The sequence below is a fragment of the Pinus tabuliformis genome, chromosome 3_2 (genome assembly GCF_031772625.1).
Source record: "Pinus tabuliformis cultivar Carrire ecotype Pingquan chromosome 3_2, CPIR1, whole genome shotgun sequence".
NCBI classification, from domain to species: domain Eukaryota; kingdom Viridiplantae; phylum Streptophyta; class Pinopsida; order Pinales; family Pinaceae; genus Pinus; species Pinus tabuliformis.
In genome coordinates, this window is record NC_142302.1 from 980,378,301 (window position 1) to 980,403,774 (window position 25,474).

Sequence of the window (25,474 nt, forward strand, 5' to 3'; positions counted from 1 at the left end):
CAGGCAAGGAGGCATTCAAAGTGTTGACTTGGCTAGGGCATGTAGCAACTGAATTAGGGTTTGATGAGCTCCAAAAGTACTGATCTGAATGATGGGAGTGATGTGCCCAAATGGATTTGTAACAGTACCACAGATCAATGGAACAAGAACACCATGAATTGAACCCCAAAGTCTTTTTATTATGATGTTAAAATGTTCCCAGCAGAGCAATGGCTCAATACCAACGTTACAAATTTACATCATCCATTGATAGCCCAGACCAAAATTTTCATCATCCTTGAGAAGCAAAAATGGCTTCTATTTATAGAGAAATTCCTCTAAGTGGAAAATAACAGATAGTTGGTTTGATCCTCGTCAAAGTAATCTCAACCATTGATAATAATTTGATTATCTTTTAATCTCTATCGTTGAACATATATATTTTGAGGAAAACTTCGAATTTCATTAGAACTCATTTTTATTAGTCTAAAAATTAATGTTTTGGATTATTTCCTAAAAAAATTGATTTTGACTTAACCACCAAGGTCCAAGGGCTCAATTTTTCTTAAAATATCCATTTTTGCCTTGGTGGGGGACCTCCAAAATTTGACTTTTCTTTGACCCACGAATTTTTTTATTATTTTCCACTTGGAGAAAATTTAATTTCTCTATAATTATTTTTTACTCTAAATTAATTAATTTTTCTGGCTTAGGATTTAATTTTAATTTAGCAAAAACATATATTAAGCCAGAAATATTAATTAATTGACACAAGAGGGGATTAATATTTTTTCCACCTTCAAATACTTTAGCCATGGTGTCTAAATATGAGGGACCATGCACTAAAATATATTTTACATCAAATATTACAAATAATTCAACCCTCAAAGGGGGAATACACATTTATTATAGACCCTCAAAATAATTACCCAATTTTGTGACACAATATGATATAGTATAGACCAAGTGATATGTAATAAAATAATTTAGCCAAATAGTTTAAATTATTCTCAAAACACTTTTACAAAGACCCGATATAACACTAGGACTCACCTAAGACCTTGTCAATGAACTACACCTTAGCTTTGGGGTTTAAACTGGAGGAAAAACTCTGCTGATTATCCGTGTTTAGAAACACACACAATTCGGTGAAGTTAAAAAACCTCATATGATGAATTTCGTTGTCAAAATCAGAGGCTTACCTAGGTGTTGTTACATAATTAAACGGTCATACTAGCATCATTTACATTATAACTTGCAAAATTTGGGTTTACAATGTTATAACAATTGGTTGGTTGATGTTTTTGATCCTAGAAAAAAATTTGTACACTGCTTCCTCGGACTTGTGAAAAAATGGGTACAACAAGAGATAAATTAATTAGTGCAAGACTAGTCCTAAAATGCAAGTGCAAAGAGTGATTATCTTTAGGTGAAATTGTTAAGTGTCTTAAGTACTTAGAGACAAATTACAATGATATTCAATTTAGAACAATGAAGTACTTAACAATGTATAATGACAATCTTCACCAAAAGAAAGTGCTCAATAAACCAAATAGATGGCACCAGAAAATGTTATCAAGATCACAATAGACAATTGCTCATGAAATGAACATAAATATACAAAATCCAATGCTTCTTTCAACAATGCCAATTAGATGATGATGATGATGATTTTGAATACAATTAGCAACTTAGATTACCCTTATCACAATTATGATTATCAATTGAGTCCTTTAAGAGTGATTAAATTTGTAAGATTACAAACTTAGATGTGAAGCTCGCTTGCAACAAGTTAGTAAATCCACAAGAAACAATATAACCAATTATCCAATTATCCAACTCTTTAGCAATGACAATTAGAGATATTTCAATGTCACAATAATGCTAGCTATCAATGAGAGAAAGAAAGCATTAATCAACAATGTTATTTCTTTAGAGCAATAAGCCAATCTTATCCAATAATCACCAATTCAATTTACCCTTTTAGAGCACTTATGTTCTCATTTAGATTTGCCAATTGGATTAAGATGCAAATTATGAAATGCTAATGCAAGAGATGCAAAAATGCAATGAAATGCAAGATGGGAAAACCAAGAGATCAATGAATGCAACAACAAGGAAAACACCAAATTTCACTTATTCAAGATGCACAAGGATGCAAGGAACACATGCTAAATGAAAAGAGATGACTGTCAACCACTTTTGACACCACTGTTATGTCTATATCAGACCTTATGACAGCCTTCAGGAAATGACAAGATATGCCAAACAATGCAAGCCCAACCACCAATGATGAAATATGCTTGCAAGTTAATTACTATGCCATTGTTAAGTGATTTTATATGGCTGTAGCAGACATATCAGATCTGGAATATACCCAACGATCCTTCAAATTTCACTTATATGCAATCAATTCAACCATAAGATTAATTGTCAATGCCCTAAGTGAATTGTTAATAAATTTAGGACTATTTTAGATGTGTTTAGGCTTTGAATATAACGTTGTCATAAAATGCTTCAGAACTCAAATGAAACAGTGATGGGACAAAAAGGGTTATATGGAAAACCAAGAGGTCAAATGGCCTTGTAGGTGACTAGTTTGGCTTCCAATGAACTTGATCACCTGCAACCACCAAGTTAGCTCCAAAATCGCTGCAAGACAAGATGTTAGAGACAAAATGCCAATGCAAATTAAATCAATGACTGAATAAGGGCTAGGAGGGAAAATAGGCCAACGATGGGACTAGAAATCCTAAGAAGGCCATGGCTAAGGAGAAGAAGGCAAAGGAGGGGGTTGACGGGCTATGAGGCCCCTCTAGGGCTATGAAAAGGCCTGTGGCTAGGCAAGGAAAGCCCTCTAAGGGTTGTGGCAAGGGCAGAGAGGCCCCACAAGGGGCTGCAGCTAGGGGCTAAGGCCCTTAAGAGCCTGTGACTCTAGGAAAAAGGCCCTAAAAGGCCATGAAAAACCTAAAAAGGCTAGCGGCTCACCTGGAGGGGAGAAAAAGACTGATGCTAAGGAAGAAAAGGGCACGACTAGGCTAGAAAAGATGATAGCTAGGCCTTAGAGGCCTTAAAAATCTTCCAGAACCCTTGCAAACACAAAAATGTCCACAAAATGCTGAAATTTGCTTCGTTGAGGGCCAGCGTCTTCCTTTTCTGGTTGGAAGTTGAGCTTGGAGAGGGTCCAAGGGCTAGATCTTACCTTCCTGGGTCTAGATCTGCTTCAAAATCCCAGTGAAATTGCTCAATTAGGCCGGAGGTCTCACTTGGAAGGGTGAAACCTTTCAAAACCCTAGCTCTAGGGCTTGATCCTCCACAAGATAGTCTGATTTCCTTTGAGGCTTGAAGATCCACCTGTAAAAAATGAATAAAAGAATTTCCCAAAACCCCAAATATATACAAAAATTTCGAAACCCCAAAAACCCCAAGTGCTACAAAATCAAAACAAGGGTTAGAATATCAGCAAATGTACGATATTGACAAAATAATTTTTTTAGCTCTCATTAACATGTTGAATCTTTATAGCCCAAGATCCAATAAAATTTTGAAAAGATTTTTTAAATAAATTGCATGGATGTATAATTTCGAAAGATAGACTAGCCAAAGTCCTCATGCAAAATATCACCACAAAAGAAAGCTTATAGCCCAAACAAGGTCGGTTCTTCCCCATAGTCTGCGAACTTAGAGCACAAGGGCTAACGTACGTGTAAATCTCTATATAAATCTCAAGATAAATTGTTAGATCATATAGTGAATCAGATCGCCTAAGATAACTCATACCAATAGAATGTTCTTATCATCGACAAATGAAATAATTGTTAAGTAAATATTTAGCAAAATATAAGATAAACACATAGCCAGCACATACCACAGATCAATAGACAGAAGAACACCATGAATTGAACCCCAAAGTCTTTCTATTATGAGAAAAAAGTTTCCAATAGAGCATCAACTCAGTACATTCATTACAAAATTACCTCATCCAAGGATGAAAATAGAAGCTAAATGACTTCCTTATATAGAGAAAACCCCTCCAAGTGTAAAATAATGGCTAGTTGGCTTGATCCTCGTCAAAATAATCTCACTTGATCATCTTTTGATCTCCACCATCGAATTATTATTTTTGAGCAAAAAAGTCGAATTTATCTTAAAAACCATTTTTTATTAATCCAAAAATTAATATTTTGGATTAATTTCCTCAAAAAATTGACTTTGACTTAACCACCAAGGTCCAAGCGCTCAAATTTTCTTAAAATATCCATTTTTCCCTTGGTGGACCTCCAAAAATTGACTTCTTTTTTACCCACGAATTTTTTATTATTTTCCACTTGGAGAGAAATTAATTTATCAATAATTATTTTTTGACTCAATAATTAATTAATTTTCTGGCTTAAGATTTTTTTATTTAATTCAGCAAAAAAAAAACAAAAATTGACTTTAGAGGGGATTAATAATTTTTCCACTCTTGTTTTTTTAGCCATGGTTTCTAATTGCAAGGGACCATGCACTAAAAATATTTTTACGTCAAAATAATTACAATTAATTCATCCCTTACAAGGAGAAATACACATTTAAACATAGGCCCTCAAGACATTATCCAATTATGCGACACAATATGATTTAGTATGAACCCAAGTGTGCTTATAATAAAATAATCTAGTCATGGTGTTCTGATTACGAGTGACCATGCTCTAATTATTCCTAAACACACTTTTACATCAGACTCTATGAACACTAGGTAAGACCTTGTCAACGAATTCCACCATGGCTTTGGGGTTTAAGCTGGAAGAAAAACTTTGTCGATTAGGTGTGTTTACAAACACACATAATTTCGGGAGGTTAAGAAACATCCTAGGATGAAATCCTTTGCCAAATTCAGAGGCTTACCTAGGTGTTGTTACATAAATAAATGGTCATACTAGCATAATTTACAATAAACTTTGCAGAAATTGGGTTTACAATGATGAATGATGGCAACTGATGACTTTGATATTTGAAAATTTTTCTCCATTTCTTTGTACTCTACTTTCTCGAATTGTTGACAAAGTGTGGTCAACATATGACTCCACATGGGGACACGTTTCTTCACTAAAGGAATGTGAGAATCCAGAATCCTGTAACCAAGAAAACAAAAGTATATCAAATAGATATTTGCTCAAAATGAAAATCATCATGTATACATCATAAAACACATAGAACATTCGCTAGAATAGAAAACTTATTCTAACATATGAAAAATAAAAGTGTAACACTGAAATGCGTGAAAAGGAAACTAACTAATGACAGAAATGGAATCCTATCTAAGAGAGTGGGGTTAAAGATACTATACAAAGATGCTTGTATGGCATCATATGTCTTCAATAAAGTGCACGCCAAGCATTATCGACTCTCAGGAAGATCCATAGGTTGCTTCTCTGATGTGTCATGCTGAATTCTGAAGATCCTAGGACTTTGACTTATCCGAATATCGAGCTGCTCCCGACCATCAGATGCATCAAACCTCTTCCTTCTTCTCTGTTTTTTAGTTTTGCTTTCAATAGGTTGCGGCGCTGATGATGCGACCAGTGTGGTTTTCTTGCCTTGATGCTCGAAAGAAAATTTTGAAGCATCTGAGGCATGCCCAATTTTATTATGAATATACTTCGTCAAAGGTGACACATAAGTCTGATCTTGCTCAATTCTTTTTCCAATTATGCTACTGCCAACCAGCCCCCTTTCAATGGGCTGAGCGACCTCCTTGCAATGGGATGGGAAATGCTTCAATGGATTGGGAGGCTTGTGATCTGTCGAAATTTCTTTATACTTGTCCCCTGGATCTTCTGGGCCGATTTGGAGATCTTGACCCTGTGACTTTTCCATCTTTTGTAGCTTACTTTGAAGAGTGATTTGTTCAATTCTCATGGAATTCATTCAATAGAATGTTCAACTTTCATAGCATTGATTTCCCTCCATGGTATCCATCATGTTCTGAAAGGTGATTGTCTGATTATACTAACTTCCATAACCTGTAACCTGTTCTAAAGAGATATCTGACCAACTTCCATGTCCTTTATCACTTTATTATGATTTACTTGAATAGAACTCATTTCTTTCTTATGATTTGTTTCCATGGTGATCAAATGATTTTGCATGGTGGCCATCTGATTGGAGTGATTAATTTCCATGATTTTTAGCTCCTCATCATGCTTTTTCTTCTATGGCTAAATTTGGTGTGCATGGATCTCATTTCCTTGGCGTGATCTGTTATTAATCTCTCTTGATTAAGTTCCATGGTTTTCATCAACTGTGCTTGACTGAATTGCATGTCTTTAATCATTTGAGTTAATTCCTTGATAAGATGCTTATCATTTTCTTTTTCATCATCAATATTAATTTGATCCTTTGTTCCTGCCTTTCCACTATCAAGGATTCTTCTTGCAATGACACAAGTGGATTCATCATGAAAACTCTCACAAGGTCTGCAATATGGCAAAGATTGATGCGGCGCATTCTCTTGAAACCTTTCTATGATAGTTGGGCCCTTTACAGGATCACTTTCATCTTTCTTTACATTGTAATTGGCACAAGGTGAATCCCTTTGATCTTCATATCTATTTTTAAAAGCATTGACGATGGCTTGCAGAGAATCAAAAGAATTGTTAGGAAAATCACAAAACCAATTCTTAGCATCACCTTCCAAGGAAAGGACAAAGAGCCGCATCTTGATGTCTTCATGATTATAACATACAAAGCCACATAACCTTATCATACACAGTGTAGACTTTATGAGATGATCTCTAGCAGAAATTGCATTATTACCCTTAAAAGAAGGCAAATTATCAATGGCTGAATCTAGAATATCATGAGGATAGCCTTGAATGTTAGTAAAACAACAGGGGGCAAACAAGTCATTCATGATGACTTGCTTAAGGGGAAAAGGAGCTAATGGATGTTAGAGAGAGATCCTTGTTCAAGAAAGACAAGAAGTCTACAAGAAGCGAGCTTCTAGCAGAAATTCTTGCAAAAAATGAAAGAAGTGGAGTCGCCACTTGAACATGAATCTAACTCTAAATCCAAAAGGCAAAAAACAAAAGTTAGTCAAGAACCAGGAAGAGAAAAAAATCTACCCTTGTGTCAGGGAAAATCCCTGTTGACACCTAATCCTCAACGGATGGGTGAATTGGACAGTCATCAAGAAGATGAACTGATCCGTCATATTTATGTATATAAATGTTAGTTAGCTAATGAATATATCAATCTCAGTTTTCTTCCGCTCATTCATTCTGGAGTTACCCTAGCCTGACATGGTATCAGAGCACAGGTCCCAGAAATAGTTGTAACTCCTCTGCTCTCTGGCGCACTAGCGCTACATTTGCCTGAGCGTTTGCCTACTCTCTGGCGCACCAGCGCTGCCTCTGTCTCTGAGAACGTTGTAGATTCTTCCGTTGAGGAGATTTGACGCCGATTTGCAGCACGTCGCTCTCAGAAACATTCAGGTATGTGGCAATTATCTACCCCGTGAATGAATATCCTCTGCCAAGGGATCTCTGCACCGATCCAAATAAAGTCCGAATATCTTTCAAATGCGTTCAAACATTGATCAGTTGTGTGGTCTCTAAAAGCGACTGTTGTGGCACACATCCCATTCAGAGATTTCGGCTCTCTCATTTTGTACCTCATCTTTGATTTCTTGAATGATATTTCAGTTGTACCAACCGAGTGGCAGATATCAATCCTGTAACATATGGTTGATTTAGTTATCATTTTCCTCGCACTGTAATTGATCACGCAACCTCCGCTTGCAGCGTCGCTCCTCTGCCTCCTCAAACCCTCATCAAACAGCTTTACCAGCAGGGCGCTCTTTTGTCAATCGCTTTCACCTCTTGATAATCGCGCACCACTTGATAATCGCGCACCACTTGCACAGCCTCCCCGACTTAAATATCGTTCATCCCTGTGCTTCCTCACAGCAATCGGTTTTCACTTCTCAGCAATAGTCACTGCCACTTTCTTGGCGCGCTCGTAGTTGCCTGGGTCTCCTTTGAGTCCCACGTAGCCATATCCGGCTGATGAAGAGCGGAGGTGTTTAACTTCGTCAAAGTTTTCATAAGACATAACGTTGACGTTGTCCATTCTCCGAAACTGTTTCACCTTGTGTTTGTAACAAGCTATCGAGGTTGGTTTGTTCCTCTGAATCCAAGGGAGCTCGCGACTTTTTGCTGTGTGATAAATAGAGAGCGTTAAAATGGCTTGTTCTTTTTCTTGGCTTCGACTGTCTGCCTTGCAGTTTTGTCCCCGGTGTGATACCTCCGGAGCTGGGGAAACGAGCAAAGTTACAGATTCTATTTGCTCATTCTTGTAATCTAGTGGGTAATATTCTAAGATACCACTGAAAGGACATCTACATAGAATGAGGCTCATGTTTTCCATGCTGCTGGGATAGTTGAAAGTGTTGAGTATTGTGCTGTATCATTCAAAGCATTCAGTGTATTACGCTGTTTTTCAAAGCGTTTATATATATATCATTCAAGGCAGTTTTCAAAGCATTCAAGTTATATCAGTCAGAGTGTTTTATATTTCAAAACATTTGTAGTGTTGCATTGATATATTGAAGTGATATATTAATACATTAAAGTGATATATTGAAGTGATCCCTTGAGTTTTTTCTTTTTTCAAAACATAGTAGTGTTGCAATGATATAAGAAATGCTGATATAAGAAATGTTGATGCAAATGTTAGAAGAAAATAAAGTGCATAAGGCTATGGCATAAGGATTTTTTTCAGCAGAAGTTTTTTATCAACAGAAGTTTTTTTTGGCAGAGATATTTTTTTTTACAGAATGCATTCAATCATTTCTATGGTAGGAATAGTTCTCACTGGCAAGGAGAACTATTCAGAATGGTCTCGAATGGTAAAACACACCCTCATCTACAATGAGTTGTGGAAAGGAGTGTGTGTCGGAGAAGAAGACAAAGACCCTGTGCAGCCTACATCAGATAAAGAACTTGTCATTTGGGAAAACAAGAACAGCAAAGCCTATGCATTGATCGCAGCATCTGTAAATGAAGAAGTAAGTCGTCATATTTCATCCTATTCCACTGCCTTTGAAGCTTTACAAAAGCTGAAAGAACTCTATGATACACATTCTGCACTTGAAGTTGTTCAGCTCATGATTAAACTCTTCACTCTTGAACTGAAAAATAATGATCCTCTTGCTCTTGCATCTGAAATAAAGTCCATAATGCATGATATTAAATCCACTAAGGTTGAGCTGGATATCTCTCTTATTGCCTTTCTCAAAGCACTCTATCCTACCTACTCCAATTATCTTGAGTCATTATAAGCAAATGGAAATCTTAAAGATATAACCTTTGACTCTCTTGTGAAAAAGTTTGTTGAAAGAGAGAAAGCCTTTGGAAAGAAAACAGTCCCTGAATCTTCTGAAGAGACTGTTTGCCTTGCTCATAAAGAAAAGCATCCTGCTCAAGATTCTACAAGAGGAAGAGGTGGACGAAGAGGAAGAGGAAGATACTCCAGAGGCAGGGGGGCAGACATTTTCAAGCAGAAAAGGCAGATCTGCATTGCATTCGCTGCAAACGAAATGGATCACATGATGCTTCTACATGCAAGCTACCATGGGACAAAATTGAGCAGAGAAGAAATCAACAGAAAGGTAAAACTGATGACACAGACAAAGGTAAAGCACCTGAATCCGCTCACTATATTGAGGCACAATGTAACATTGGAGTAAATGAAGATTTGTTTAATGCTTCACTTGCTTCTTCGAAAAATGACTGGTTGCTTGATTCAGGAGCAACCTGTCATATGACTCATAGGAAAGATTTTTTTGAAGATTTCATTGACAATGTTGATGGAGCAGTATACTTTGCAGATCAGTCAAAAATCAAGCCATCAGGGCTTGGCACAATTAGGCTTAAACTGCCTGGTCTTCCAGACTTTCTTCTGGATCATGTTCTATATCTCCCACAGCTCAAGAGAAACTTGCTGTCCCTGGTCCACATCCGCCAGCAAGGTCACTCCATTCACATGTTTGATGGCAAGCTTGAGGTAAGAAAGGCATCTGACCACTCACTTGTCATGAGGGGTATAGAAGAAGAAAGACTTCTTAAACTGCAAGGAACTTCTGCTCATGCACAACATTTCTCATATATTTCTCATCATGAAGAAGGTACACTTCCGTCAAGTTTATTATGGCATGCTAGATTTGGACATTTAAACTATGATAGTCTCCGCTTGTTGAAGAAAAATGGTGTTGCTGGTTTGCCTACAATTCCTAGAAAACATAAGCAATGTGATGCTTGCATTCTAGGAAAGCATAGCAAACAGTCTTTTCATGATTCACATTCAAGAGCACATAGGAAGCTTGAACTCATTCATTCAGATTTATGTGGTCCAATGCCTGTTTCTTCTGCAAATGGAAATAAATATATCATGACATTTATTGATGATTACACCAGAATGTGTTGGGTTTACTTATTGAAGAACAAATCTGATGCTTTTCATACATTCAAGAATTTTCATGAGTGGATTGAAAATGATGCACAATCTCATATTGGGTCTATTCGCACTGATAATGGAAAAGAATATACATCAAATGAATTTGAACACTATCTTCGCCAACATGGGATTAAACATCAAACAACTGTACCTTATAATCCCCAACAGAATGGTGTAGCAGAAAGAATGAATAGAACAATCTTGAATATGGTACGATCCATGCTTTTCTTCAAAAATGTAAAGACAATGTTTTGGGCTGATGCTGTTCTATGTGCTGCATATATAAAGAATAGATGTCCATCTAGTGCTATAAGAAACAAGACTCCTTATGAATTGTGGTATGGACATGTTCCTTCGGTAAAACATCTCAGGATCTTTGGTTCCACTTGTTATGCTTTAATACCAAAGGTACATAGAAACAAACTTGGTGCTAGAAGTCGTAAGTGTATCTTCCTGGGGTATTCAAACACATCTAAAGCATACCGCCTCTATGATGAAGTAAATAAAAAGTTTGTTTTATCTAGAGATGTCATTTTTCTTGAATCATCCAAATCTGACAGTGTTGTTGAGCGGCAACTTGATTGCTTGGATAAATTCACAAAACCGAAATCATTTCAAGAGTTTGATAATCAAATTCCACATCTTGAAGGGGGGATTCCTATACTAGATCAACATGTGGAATCTTCTTCTGAAGAACAATCTCCCCTGCATGACACTCCAACAACGAATGATGCTTTAAGTGATGTAATTGATAGAATTGGGAAACTCAATCTTGATTCAGACCCAACTCAATCAACAGAGCAGCCTAGACCATCTCAAAAAGGTCCCCCAAAGTGGCTGACAAAGACACTTGAAAGTGTTCATCCTGATGAAATTGGAAAAACAGGAACCAGAAATACAAACTGACAAGATGGAGGTGATGTAGATAACTCTAATTCACCTGTTGATATGGATGTTACTTATGATTGTGAATTGAACTTGTCTACAGATTTTGAACCAACTTCCTTCAAAGAAGCTGCTTCTCATGATGAATGGAAAGAAGCGATGCAGAAGGAGTATGATGCCCTCATAAAGAATGGCACTTGGAAGCTGGTTGATCCTCCATTTGGAACCAAACCAATTGGCTGCAAGTGGGTCTACAAGAACAAATACAAAGCTGATGGCTCACTTGACAAGCACAAAGCTAGGCTTGTGGCAAAAGGTTTTGCACAGAAGGAAGGGGTCGATTATGAGGAAACTTTTGCCCCCACTGCAAAATGGGCCACCATCTGGACACTCTTTGCACTAGCTGCTCAGAACGGTTGGAAAGTCCATCAAATGGATGTAAAAACTGCATTCTTGAATGGAGATCTAAAAGAGAATGTTTTTATGTCCTAGCCTGAAGGATTTGCTGTGAAAGGACATGAACATAAAGTATGCAAACTTGTGAAGTCCTTGTATGGCCTCAAACAAACACCACGACCCTGGTATGAAAAACTAAATGAGCATCTTCTGAAACTCAACTTCAATCATTTTGATCTTGATGATGCAACTTTATTTGTCAAGAAAGTTGGCAAAACAGTTGTATATCTTGTGGTATATGTAGATGATCTTTTAATGACAGGGAACAATGAAAGCTATATTACATCCATAAAGAAAGAATTAGGAAATTTTTTTGAAATGACTGATTTGGGCTATGTTCATTACTATCTTGGCATTGAAGTAACCCAACATCCAAAGTCCATATTTCTTTCTCAAAAGAAATACATTGGAGATTTGTTAAACAAATTTGGCATGACAGAGTGTAATCCTCTTTCTACTCCAATGGAACAAAACTTGAAGCTCACATCTATTGAAGGAAAGGAATTTGAGGATGCAATAAAGTATAGACAGCTTGTAGGAAGTCTCATCTACCTCACTACTACCAGACCAGACATTTCATTTGCTGTTGGAATCCTCTCCAGGTTTATGCAAAAGCCTTGTGAGGGACATTGGTCTGCTGCAAAAAGAGTTCTAAGGTACTTGAAGGGAACTCAAGACCTTGGAGTCAAGTATACACAGGGGGACGACTTCAACTTGATTGGATACTCTGATTCAGACTTCGATGGAGACAAAGGAATTGGGGTATCTACTTCAGGATATGCTATGAGTCTTGGATCAGGCGCTGTCTCCTGGAGATCACGCAAACAATCAGTACCAGCAGATTCCACAACAGAAGCAGAATATGTGGCAGCAGCTGAAGCAACGAAAGAAATTGTGTGGCTCAGGAAAATTCTTGAAGATTTGCAGGTAAAACAAATACAATCAACTCCACTCATGATTGATAACACCTCTGCAATAAAGTTGGCCAAGAACCCAAAGTTCCATGATCGTACTAAGCACATCAATACTAAATATCATCTGATCCGACATCATGTTGAGGCCAAAACAATCCATCTCCGTCATTGTTCCACAAACGAGCAAATTGCAGACATCTTCACCAAAGCGCTTGGAAGAGAAAAGCTTGACTCACCAACAATCCCCAAAGAGAAAACCAGTGACGAGAGGGATATTTTATTTATTATCAGAAAATTTATTAAAGCAGTTATTTAACAACAATTAAATCTACTTATCTCCCTCGAAATTTGTGCCCAAATTTCCTTGGAGAACATGTTGTTGCTGCCTCAAATTTCGTGCCTGGTAGTGTTAGAAATTCATGCCCAACTCACAAAGGAATTTGTGCCACTGCTGTACTGTCAGTCTCCCTCAAAATTTGTGCCTCTGCCTTGAACTTTGTGCACTGACAGACTCAGAAATCTACCCTCGATTTCAAAGCTCTGACACTTTGATTTGCGTACCCCTAATAGTGTTGTACACACCACTGAAAGCCTTGAAAATCACGCCCTTTTTGTTGAAGAATCTAGGGCACTGATAATTAAAGTGATTCTTCTTAACATGATAACAATTTGTGAAGTGTTTTTACAATTTATCTTAGCTTGATCTTCTTTTCATTATTAGTGTGTGTGTGTTAGCTTCATCAAACTGCTATTAAAACAAAAGAGACAAGAACACAAAGTATTTGGCTTTCTGCCAGGGCCAAAACCTCTCCCTCTTGGAGAGGAAAACCCGCACGAAATTCTTCTTATAGAGATTCAATTGTCGAATACCAAGACCATGACCCTTGACACATTCTGCCACTCCAAGACCAAGACATCAATCTTCTTTTCTGTCACTGCTGAGATCATCATGATTGCTGCACCATTGAAGCCATCACTGTTGCATCACTGAGATCTTCACTGCTGCTTCTTCACCATGTCAATGAGGTTTATTGAGATCTTCATTGTGATCCATTATTCCATGCTTTCATTGATGCATCAAGAACTACCTTATGACAATCACCATGATGATTGTTTCATCATACCTCCATTACTGTTGCAATATCATTGAGAATATCATTGCTACACCATGACTGCTCCTTGAGATTATCACTGAGATAATCTCTGCACCTTCTTTGAGATCATGAAGATCATGATTGCACTTCACTGTAGGTTGAGATCACTGTGAAATCATGATCCTTGTCACTTATCCTTGCCGAGATTGACCCTCCTTGACTTGGTGATCACTGCTTCTTCCATTACACTGAGACTGTAATAATCATGTTATTACTGCTTATGATCCTTGTCATTATGGCTGCATCTGAGATACACATTCATATTGAGATCACTAGGAGGCAGATCCGAATACTGTGTTATCCATTGAGATTGTATGTCTCCTTTCTCAGGTATGCCAAGAATCACTGTTATCACCGAAACTCATTTCATCAACATGGTTATGCTGAGATAGTATGCCGAGACAGTAATTGAGATAGTATATATATGTCGAGATTGTATTTCTTCTTCCACAGGTATGTCGAGTACATATAGATAGGTCCACCGAGTTTGTGACACTGAGATCATTGCCTTTCATCGACACTAAAGAGAGGACTTCACTGTCATCAAGACTGCGACTTATTGTCCATCTGAATCCTTGTCTGCCTGTGGTGACATCTTGTCCAAGATCATGCTAATCTAGGTGCAGGGATATGTCCGAGGTTGCTTATGCCTGTACCCATACGAAGTATTAGACCTATAAACCATTCGAGGCTTGTTCCACGCCCTCCTGCTCCCTATACCCATCGAAATCTCGGAGGAGAATTGCGAGATATTTTTATGGCATTTGCGGATACCCTAGACGGGTATTTATAGTTGTTTGTGCTCCTATTTTGAGCCAACGTGAACTTGTGAACCGACATGTCTTTCATTTGAGCCGACATGTCATTTAAACCTATTTAATTCAATATTTGAAGCCGACAATGATGATCTCTGATTCGTTTTTCTTGTAGACTTCTTGTGTTTGTTAATGGAGGATTGATCGTGGTCTTGGAGGGTTGTTACACACTTGTATACATTTCCATAGGCTCATGAAGAGCTTCTTTACATATGACATGACTCTTTGACATATAAATAAAATTCTAAAGACATCAAGAAGAAGTCTTTGAGCTAATGACACTTCTTGCTCATGAAACCCATGTATCAAGATATAAATGAATCCTTGTTTTCCTGCGGTGACATCTTGGCCGAGATCATGCTAATCTAGGTGCAGGGATATGTCCGAGGTTGCTTATGCCTGTACCCATACGAAGTATTAGACCTGTAACCCATCCGAGGCTTGTTCCACGCCTTCCTGCACCCTATACCCATCGAAATCTCAGAGGAGAATTGCGAGATCTTAGCATGGCATTTGCAGATACCCTAGACGGGTATTTATAGTTGTTTGTGCTCCTATTTTGAGCCGACGTGAACTTGTGAACCGACATGTCATTTAAACATATTTAATTCAATATTTGAAGCCGACAATGATGATCTCTGATTCGTTTTTCTTGCAGACTTCTTGTGTTTGCTAATGGAGGATTGATCTTGGTCTTGGAGGGTTGCTACACACTTGTATACATTTCCATAGGCTCATGAAGAGCTTCTTTACATATGACATGACTCTTTGACATATAAATAAAATCCTAAAGACATCAAGAAGAAGTCTTTGAGCTAATGACACTTCTTGCTCATGAAACCCATGTATCAAGATATACAAAAATAATTTATTCTCTTTATTACATCATTTACAAAGATCAATTTAAAGACATCAAGAAGAAGTCTTTGAGCTAATGACACTTCTTGCTCATGAAACCCATGTATCAAGATATACAAAAATAATTTATTCTCTTTATTACATCATTTACAAAGATCATGTCATTATGAAGACCGAACCTAGTTACACTTTCTTCAACACTTTCTGCTCATAATTTAAAGCTGACTTTCTCAGAATTTGTGCAACTTTGAGTGCAACCCAAATCATTGAATTTTGTGCCAGAAATGACAACAATAAATGCTTATCAGTTCCCTCAATTTTATTAAAATATGCAACTACGGTCAAATTCCACTTTGGACAACTCATTTTATGGAGATAATGATTGGATTGAATTCCTCTTTTCGAGAGGACCAAAATCAACCTAAATATCACTCAAATTGGATAAGGGAAAGTGTACTTATGAAGAAAAGCTCACATGTGCATATTTGATAAGGTCAGCCCTAAAGCAAATTGGACACCCTTGGAAGGCTATAAATAAAAGTGACCTCAACCTCATTTGGACATCATTATGAGAAATTCTTCTATTCTCTTTCTTGGTTTTTGGCTCGCACAGGTCTGAGGCACGTCCGCAGAGGAATGGGTTTGCTCGAAGACAAAATTGCAGGGTCTGAAGATTGCATCTTTATTTTAAGGTTTTGGGCCTCAATCGCAGGCATGACACAGGAAGAACTCAACCACAGTTGCACGCTAACCGGCTCATCCGTGTGACTAAAGCTTTTTAGTCGTACACTCAACGCCTCCTCCATGTGGCCGACATCTAGGGTTTCTTAGTCTCAATTGCAGACTGCAGTCGCTGGCTTATAGGCTCCAGGGAGCAACTGGAACCTTCCCAGTTGCACGCATGACTCCTCCATGCAACCGTGACCTAAATGATGAAATTTCAGTTGTTCGAAGATTTCACTGAGTGATCGCAAACAGGGACAATTCATTATAGGCTTCAAAATTAGAATTTTGAGTATAAGCATTGTTGGGTTCATTTCATGGATATTGTGTAGTTGTTTTTGCTGGATAGTTGTATGGATGAAGATATGGATCATTGTACTCTCTTTTTCTGAATCATTTGATGACAATCTAATAAGAAGAAGAATTTGAAAGGGTTTTCCCCATAGTGGGTTTTGCCCTGGTCTCCGACCAATCCTGGTGTCTCTATGTGTGAATGTTTTTCTTCTATTGTTCCTTTATGTTCTGCTGCATTGATGATGATGATGATATTGTTCTTTCTATATAGTTGCATATGTTGCTGAATAATAATGTAAATATGAATGGGGTGAACTTAATGTGTTAATGAAGAAATGCAATTATCAAAGCAAAGAACAATATAGCCCTAAGAAAATCAACAAATTTCGGCGCTCAACATGCCACAAAAAATGCACTAAAATGCCTTGAAACTCGTACTAACCCAACTGCAATTTGTGGTGGAGAAAAGTTTTGATTTATGTGTCTTCTCAGCCTAGGAATCCATACCCTTTTTGTTGGAAATGTAACTAGTTTTGTTCTTCATAATTGTTATTGTACTCATCAATATGTATCTTATGTAACCAACAAAGGAAGAAAAGAAAAGTTATTATTTTAAAGCATGGGTTTCATGCTTCTTATTGATGGTCTTCTAGGTAAAAGCATGTTCTTCGTGCTTCTAGGGTTTGTTAGGTCATAGGATTTATTGTCATGAGTCAAGAGAGTCAACATCATGATTATAAGACCCTTCTGGGCAAGATGTACTTTGTAAAAGAATTTATTTTTGAGTCTAGAAAGTCTTGGAAGCCTCTTAGTACAAGTCAGCCCTGGCAGAGACAAGTCAGCCTAGAGAGGGGCTATTCGACCTCTTGGAAAGGCTATATACATATTTGACCTCATTTGGGATATCACATCAACAAGTTCAATCTGCAATAGAAGGAAGAAGAAAGAAGAGTGAAGGACAAGGATTCAAGAAGAAAACCCTAGCGAAGGAAAGAAGATGAGTTTTTGGGCATTTTCTCTCACACGTGCGAGTTTCTGGAGCAGCTGCAGGGGCCGAAATTTCTGAAGTAACTGCAGGTCTGAGACCTTCTATTGCAAGGGTGGCGAGATTGTGAGTTTGGTGCAGTTATGGAAGAATTTGTCTCTGGTAGACTTTGTTTGACTTTTGACCTAATTGGAAGGTCTCCTTGGAGAGCTGACTTGGTACTTGGAGGAAGGACTTGGTATAGGGTTTGGGTCTTGATTGTCTCATTTGAAGCAGATTGTATAAGAAGAGAACATATTTTATCCCTTGGAGGGGTTTTTCCCTGGCTTGGAGCCTAACTTTTGTTTCCATCGTATTTATTGTATTGTTCTTGATATTTGTTTGATGAAAAGATCTAATGAAGAAAACACATGAAGATAAGTAAAGTTCACAAGCAAATATAAAGGTTAAGGAAAATCTGAATTTATAGCTGCCATATTGTATTTTCCAAAACTTTTCTTCTTGAAGTTCACTGTTATTCTTCCTTTCTCCTGCTATACTTCTCTCTCAACCTCCTTTTCTCCTTAACTTCACATCTCATGAAGTGTGCAAATGATGCCTTCTCCCCTTTTCTTTTTCCATTTTGTTCTCTCATTAAGAAGAGAGACCTAACCCAAAGATCTAATGGCTGAGATTAGATCTTAGTTAATTAGATCAAGGGTGGAGATATAATCTCTCAGTGACCCATGAGAGACCTTTTCCCCTTAGTCCCCTTTTCATTAATTACTCAAAAGGTACCTATGAATTTATGTTTATAAAGTCACTTTGTGACTTTATGTTTTATAAGCGTTCACTTTAACTTTATTTCCCATATAGTTAAGTAAAGGGGGTCACTAGTACTTGGTAGTCTTTTTCTATCATCTCGATTCTCCACCTCCGAAATCCTAGAAACACCCTCCGGTGCATATTGACAGTGTGTAGAAAAAACCATGTGAAATAACCATATGCATATGAATAGCACATTCCCAGCATCAAGGCCATTTCACATGGTTATTTCATGGGTATGTGTTGTTCATATACACATTTTGTTGCTGATATGTATTGCACTCCATGCCATTTTAATATATTCACCTTTGCATGGTATATACATGAGGAGATTTTACATATTGTCTCTAATGGTTTGGAACTAAGTTGCACAAAGCGCTGAAACGTTTTGGAGTTTCTGAAATGGGTACATTTAGAAACGTTTCCTCCCAAAAATTGAAACGTTGACCTATAAAGAAATTTATAAACAAGTGAATAATATATTATCTTGCAAGAAAAAAGGGAATAAGGCCCATAAATGACAATTTAGAAGGAAATCAAGTCTATTTTAACTCTCATAGATGATTACACGATGGTCAAGTTTTGAGTACGGGTACGGCCCGAAACACCTTGTTCCTAGAAGTTCCATGCAACATAGGTTTGGAATCTTTAAAATATGTTATTTCATGAAATTTTAAATATTTTGTAACTGAAATCAGATTAGTCTGAATAAATCTGAGTCTGATGTGACCCTCGACCAATTCCGAGTCCGAGTACGAGTTTTAAAACATTGACCTTGGTTACCATCCAGCTTGCCAAAGTTGCTCATGACATTGTGTCTATGTATGTTTATAAATTTAAAATGTTAATCTGAAAGGTATCAATTCATATGCATTTTTGTTTTGCCTATATATCTTCTTACAAATTCCCAGATCAGATAAATTGAAAATGTGAGACTTTCATACCTGCTGGTGCACCACTGGTACTGGGAACTTTGAAAATATGTCATACCTCTGCATGACAAGTAATTGTATTTAATCTTGAAGACAATTGACTGAGTGGACACAACCCTTGTTATACAGCTGGCTCAAAATTGGAACAATACGTATCCATTGTTGGGCATCTAGAATCTGGATCTGCACTTTCATTCTATCATTCCCACGGCATGAAATGTGTTTGTTTACATGTATGTATTTGATCTAATATTCCACTTCTTTCCAGGCATTTCTATTCACACTGCACCTCCCGTCATTGACATTGCATATTATCCTAACATGTATGTATTTGATCTAATATTCCACTTCTTTCCAGGCATTTCTATTCACCTTGCAACTCCCGTCATTGACATTGCATATTATCCTAACTTTAGCTTCATCGCCATAGATGTTCTATTGGAGAAAATATGTAAGGTGGATATGAATTGTCTTTGTACTGGTAAGAGTTACAAGATACCAAGGTGTAAAGAAGGGATTGCAATATAGCATTTCCTTTTCATGATAGCTGTGTGAAGGAAGATTTCATTATTAGATGTATATTATCTTTCTGTTTGATAGAATCTTAAAATAGCAATTTCATTGCACTTGATCGTTTATTCTTTGGACACATTTCACTTTTGCTAACCATCTTGTGTTGCATTATAGTACGTGCTTAGAAGATCATTTAAATTATGTTATGCTTGTCTAAATGTCATACAGGGTTATGGGACGCTTCTTATGGAACAAGCAGAGAGGATTGCTTGGAAGGAGCATAGGTCAGTCAAAATAGCTGTCATATCAGGTGTAGGAACACGCCATTATTATCGAAAGCTTGGGTATGAGCTTGAAGGGCCATACATGATGAAGTATTTGAACTAGTTGTTCATAGTAAGAGCGAAATCTTGTTTCATATCATTGGATATCGTCCCTTCTTGGGTGCAATATGCATTATTTTCTGGTGCTTCCTTAACACAGCTTGGTTACATGGTGAATTACAGTATTTGAAGGAGTCAAGAATGTTCTGCCTATTCCTGATTACAAGATTTAGATGCTTTATGGAAAGCAGTATCATTTAGATGTAAAAGGATTGAGGCCAACTATACCTTGTAACATAACATGTTATTTTTGACATTTATTGCTGATAGATAAATTTTCCTGCATTTAATATATATAATTTTATGAGATTTTTCACTTTCTTCATAAAAGCATCAATCCACCCACATCTTATGTGTCCCTTGCATCTAGAGCTCCTCCACCATGATTTGTTGGCAAACAATATGTTATTTCATTTCCTTTCATAACTTGTCAAATACATGCAGGATCAGCCTTTGTTGAAATTAGTTTGCTTTCAGCATCCTCTTTAGCTTATGTATTCTTTTGCTTCACCATGACTGGTTGGCAACTGTGATGTTTATTTAATTTCCTTTAAAAATCTCGTGCTGTCTGACCATGGAAATTAATTACTTCGTTAATTACATAACAATTACAAAAATATTAGATTAGTTTAATCATTATGTGTTGATGGAGTGCTCATACACCAGACATTTCCAAGTCTTCATACAATAGATTAAGAAATTAAGATAAATTCATATTGTCATTGTGCATTTTACGTTGCCATCATGCCATATTTTACATGTTTTGTCATTGATTTGCTTTCTCCTTGAAAGCATGGTTCAATGGTTGACTTTTTTGTAATGAACATAGCACGTTTCAACATAAATAGAATGTCACATTTGTTATATGAGGTTATAAACATTCTAGTTATCTGCTGTGTTCACAGAACACGGGTTTATAACCTCTCTAATCCCTTGAGTTTTCAGAGTTTTCGGATTGTGGCTACTGGATTCACATGGGAGCATGTGGTGGGTGATATGGATGCTATGCTGGCTTACACAATTCATTTAGTGCTTCAATATAAATATATGCCTTATGCAACATCTCACTTTTCATATTGAGAAGCTTGGGTTGAGCATCATCAACACCGAAGGTTTCAAGCCACCCACATTTGGCTTCTCTTGCATGCTATTCTAATTACATTATCTAATGTGGTTAATGTAATGATACTTCTAACATGGTGTAAGAGGCAGATGGTGTCATTTCCTTTTGTATTCTTGACACCATCTGCAAGTCTCCTTGGAGTAGGATTTTTTCCATTGTTGTCTTGACTCTTCTTGCCTTTGCTGGAACTGGGAGCATCAACATTTCTTCTAGGCTTCCTCACATCCTTGTTGTGTGAAGCATTAGGGTTTGCATCATTCTTGTTTGAGGATTCACCTACATAGCTAAGACCTGATTTATCAAGGGGATACCTTTGATGACTTAGGATGTCATCTAGAGTTTGAGAACTTTTCAAGTTCTTATTCAGCAAGTCAACTTCCTTTTTAAGAAAGACAATTTCTTCCTTCATCTTGGTTGCTTCACATGATTGGGCCTTAAGAGAAGTGATTTATAATCTTAACTTGGTGATGTCATCATCCTTTTCTTCTAGTTGGCATATCATAGTGTTTGTCTCCTTTTCTGCTACATCAACTTATCCTTCTATGAATACCAAAGCTTCCATCGCCTTGTCAACTCCTTGTGCTTGTTTTCTTGCTTCTTCTAGTTGAGATCCAAGGGAGGAGACCTCTTCCTTGTATTGACCAATCTCTGCTTCAAGTTTGTTCAAGTTCTTGAATCTCTGTTCAAGGTGGCTTGGCAAAGTTTCTTCCCTTTTCTTTGCCTTATCCAATTGATTTGTCATGGATATGACTTCTTCATGATGCTTTATTTTGTTTTGATGAAATGCCTCCTTAAGTTTGGTGAGTTCCTCATCTCTTTCTTGTACTTGAAGCTTGAAAAGGTCAACTTCCTTCCTTGTCTTGTCTTGGTCACCATCTTGTGTTTTCTTCTTAAGTTCATTTTCCTTTTTCAAATTGTTAATCTCTTCCATGGCAATTGTAAGTTTAGTAAGAAGATCTTCTTCAAAGCCTTTTTTGCTTTCTTCTTCTTCTAGGTCTTCCTTGGCCTTGATGTCATCCTTCTTATTTTTAGCTTCCTTGATGGGTTTTGGATTTCTTTCTTGTTTTCCATCATTTTCTTGACTAGAGATTATTGTCAACGTTCATTTTAGTGAAGGTCATGAAGTTTATCCCATATGACTTTTGCTAACAAACATTTTTCAAAATTGGCCTTCATAGTATCAGGAAGCCCATTCAAGATTGCTTTCATTGCTCTTTATTATGTTCCTTGGATTCTCCATGCATCATGCTATCAGTAATCATCGATTTCCAAACTTCAATGCCTTGAGTTTTTAAGAAATTCAAACTTGAAACACTTAGAAAAGGTTCTAAATTCTGAAGAATAACTACATGTTATTTCTGACACTGTATGACTTCAAGATTTGCATCTTTCAGAGTATTAATGAAATGGTGATGATCCCTACATTCGAGTACTACAGTATGTTACCTCTCTATTAAATTCCATTATGTTCATGTTTCCTCTCTGATTTCGTGTAATTGTAAAAGCCAGAAATGTTTCATTTGTTCTTACAGATTCATTTGTGTTGACTTGTTAATGCACATCTCTATATGTAGCTTTGAGATTATATCTTTAAATTGCACTCCATGAATCGTCGCATTTCAATTCTCCTTCATCCAGTTTGTCTACCTGTAACTCAGATAAGTGTATAACTCTTTTCGCTCCAAGCTCTATGTGATAAATGTAGAATTCTTGAGGTTTCAAGCTCTATATGATGAGTTATTCTATCTCCTTCTCCTCTTTCATCACTCTGCTAAAGTTGATTAAATTGTAGGTCCTCGAACTACTTGGCCTCCACTAGTTCATACATATATTTATGTGAATTGTATATGTGAAAGAGTATCAGAAATACATGGCTTATGTCCTTGGATGAATGAACCAACCCATTCGTTTATTATATGTATTTACATATGTGTATAAAATGTATATGATGTCCTTGTTTTCTAAAAATCATATGAGACACATAAATCTAGATGTTACCAGGCACTGATCTTGTAAGCAATCTGAGGTTGTCTCTAGAAGCGACAACATCTTTTGGTGCCATTGTCGGGGAACGTATTGAAGGATTTTTCCCCTGGGATATGACAAGTTAAGCACTCTTTGTGTAGGTGAGCAAAGACGTTCTGATTGCATCCTCATCACCTTGGAAACTCCACAAATCTCATTATCATTTATCATCTTGGCTTTTAGAAAGCCTCACACTCACTCAAATACCTGTTAGCAGAAACCCTTATTTATCTAACCCGGGGAAATTAATTTTCAGGAGGGTCTGGAAGGAGAAAACTCCTACTACATGTGATATTGTCTCATCATTATTTGAAGTTTCCTCCTCGATCTCCCAACACGCAGTCATCCATTGCTCAGATTTTACTCTAGAGCATCGTGCCCCAAATCAGAGATCGAAGAGAAAGAAATCTCAGTTACGACTCCTTTCGTTTCATTTCCTCCTCCTGAGATTGAAAAAGGTGAAGCTATCCTAAATAATAGCAATATCCACTATACACTCAGTCACACTACTCTCAGTCTAGTTTCTCCAACCATTGTGGTTTTGGCCCAAGTTCCTCTTGTAAATCTTAATCCTCCCTAATTAATCTATATGGTTGTTCAGGATTTCTCACTGAATAAATATGCCCCTCCTGATTTACCTCAACCCCTAAGTGTTATACCTCATGACTACCTAAAGCTTTTGCCTAGGTTCAATGGGGAAGACGAAAACACTGCACAGAGACGCATTGAAACCTTTTGTGCCTTTGTTGAGAATCTAAGTGTAGAACAATTGGATGTGATCTTGAGACTCTTTGTGCAATCCCTTGATGGAGAAGCCATAAAATGTTTTAAATCCCTACCCAATGCATCCATTACCACTTGGGAAGAACTCGAAAACTCTTTCACACAAAAGTGGGGTGAAAAGAGAGATCATGAGTATATCCTCACAGAGTCCAATGCTATAAGGAAGAAGCCAGAAGAGGATATTTTAGAATTCATAAAAAGGTTCAATAAGAAGTATAATAACCTACCTATTGAGATAAAGCCTCCTCAAGTTGTTTCTCGTGTAATATTTGTGGGAGCCTTTGAGTCTGAATTTGGCTTTACCCTAAGGGAGAGGAAGTCTCGTACTTTAGATCAACTCTAAGTTGATGCTCTTGAGGTAGAAACAAATTTCAACTCAGCAGGGAAGTCGAGGAAAGAATGAACCTACTGAGAAGAAAAAGGGGAAAGAAGAAACTTCCTCCTTTGGTCAAGCTAAAGAATTACCAGATTTGAAGTGGGAAGAAATGGATAAACTCATTAAGAGTTTATCTCATAAGGTGGTGAAGCTTGAGCTTGAGAACAAGAGTCTCCCGAAACAGAATGCTCAAAGTAACAACTGAGGTTATAACCCACAATATAGAAGGCCACCATTGTAGATACTTCAAAGGGAAATAAAATATCAACTCGATCAAATCCCTCCTCCTCTATATATAGAAGATTATCCAGATGAACAACCACCGGATACACCTGAGATGCAGGGAAACTTGTATTCCTCCTCTGAAGAGGAACAAGAAAACATGGCTCACCATGAGATGTGCCATGATAGAGAAGCAATAGTAAATGAGGAAGACATAGGGGATTATTGTAAGCAATTTGCGGATTTCATGCAAACACAGTTACATCGAAGGTATGATCTCAAATCTTCAAAAAAGAGGTCGAGGGAACCTGAACAACAAGAGGAAATTGCTCCCCAAAATGTTCCCATGGTGTTAAATAAAGGGAAAGGGAAGCTTAACCTTGACTTATCCAAAGTAAAAGTCTCCTTAAATATGGAATGAAATATCTTGAGGAATACACAGAAGAGAAGGCACTCGTTTTGATAAAAGATACTGGTGATAAAGAAAGAGAGCTAGAGTGGGGGGCGTAGAAAAGGGCCAGTTTGCATTCAATCCTCAAAAGGAACTCGAAGATAAATATCCATGTTCCCATAACTAAACTTCTAAAACAACCCACTTATAAAGCTCAAGTCTCCCATTTCATGCTCCCATCCACTGCAATATCGACCCATGATTGTTTAAACCTTCAAGAAGAGAGACCAATGGTTGTCTTTGGGCCTCATGTTGAAGAACTTGATCCTTCCATTGCACCCTTCTATGTGACCCTGGTAATT

At 37.3% G+C, this 25,474-nt stretch overlaps 1 protein-coding gene across 2 annotated transcripts in view; it reads left to right on the forward strand.

Annotated features, from left to right (window-relative positions):
* Positions 1-20,512, forward strand: part of ELO3 (radical SAM domain-containing protein / GCN5-related N-acetyltransferase (GNAT) family protein) — a 142,234-nt gene extending 121,722 nt beyond the window's left edge. Inside the window, exons 9-11 of one of the 2 annotated variants that reach the window (XR_016257215.1) lie at positions 19,426-19,529; positions 19,655-19,777; positions 20,038-20,071. Coding sequence is in view for 1 of the 2 variants with exons in the window: in XM_089417304.1 (XP_089273430.1) it covers positions 20,038-20,196 (159 nt within the window). In the remaining variant the exon portion in view is untranslated. Of the gene's footprint in view, positions 1-19,425; positions 19,530-19,654; positions 19,778-20,037 lie in introns of both variants that reach the window. The other variant, XM_089417304.1, reaches the window with a different exon arrangement.
* Positions 20,513-25,474: the final 4,962 nt, after the last annotated feature.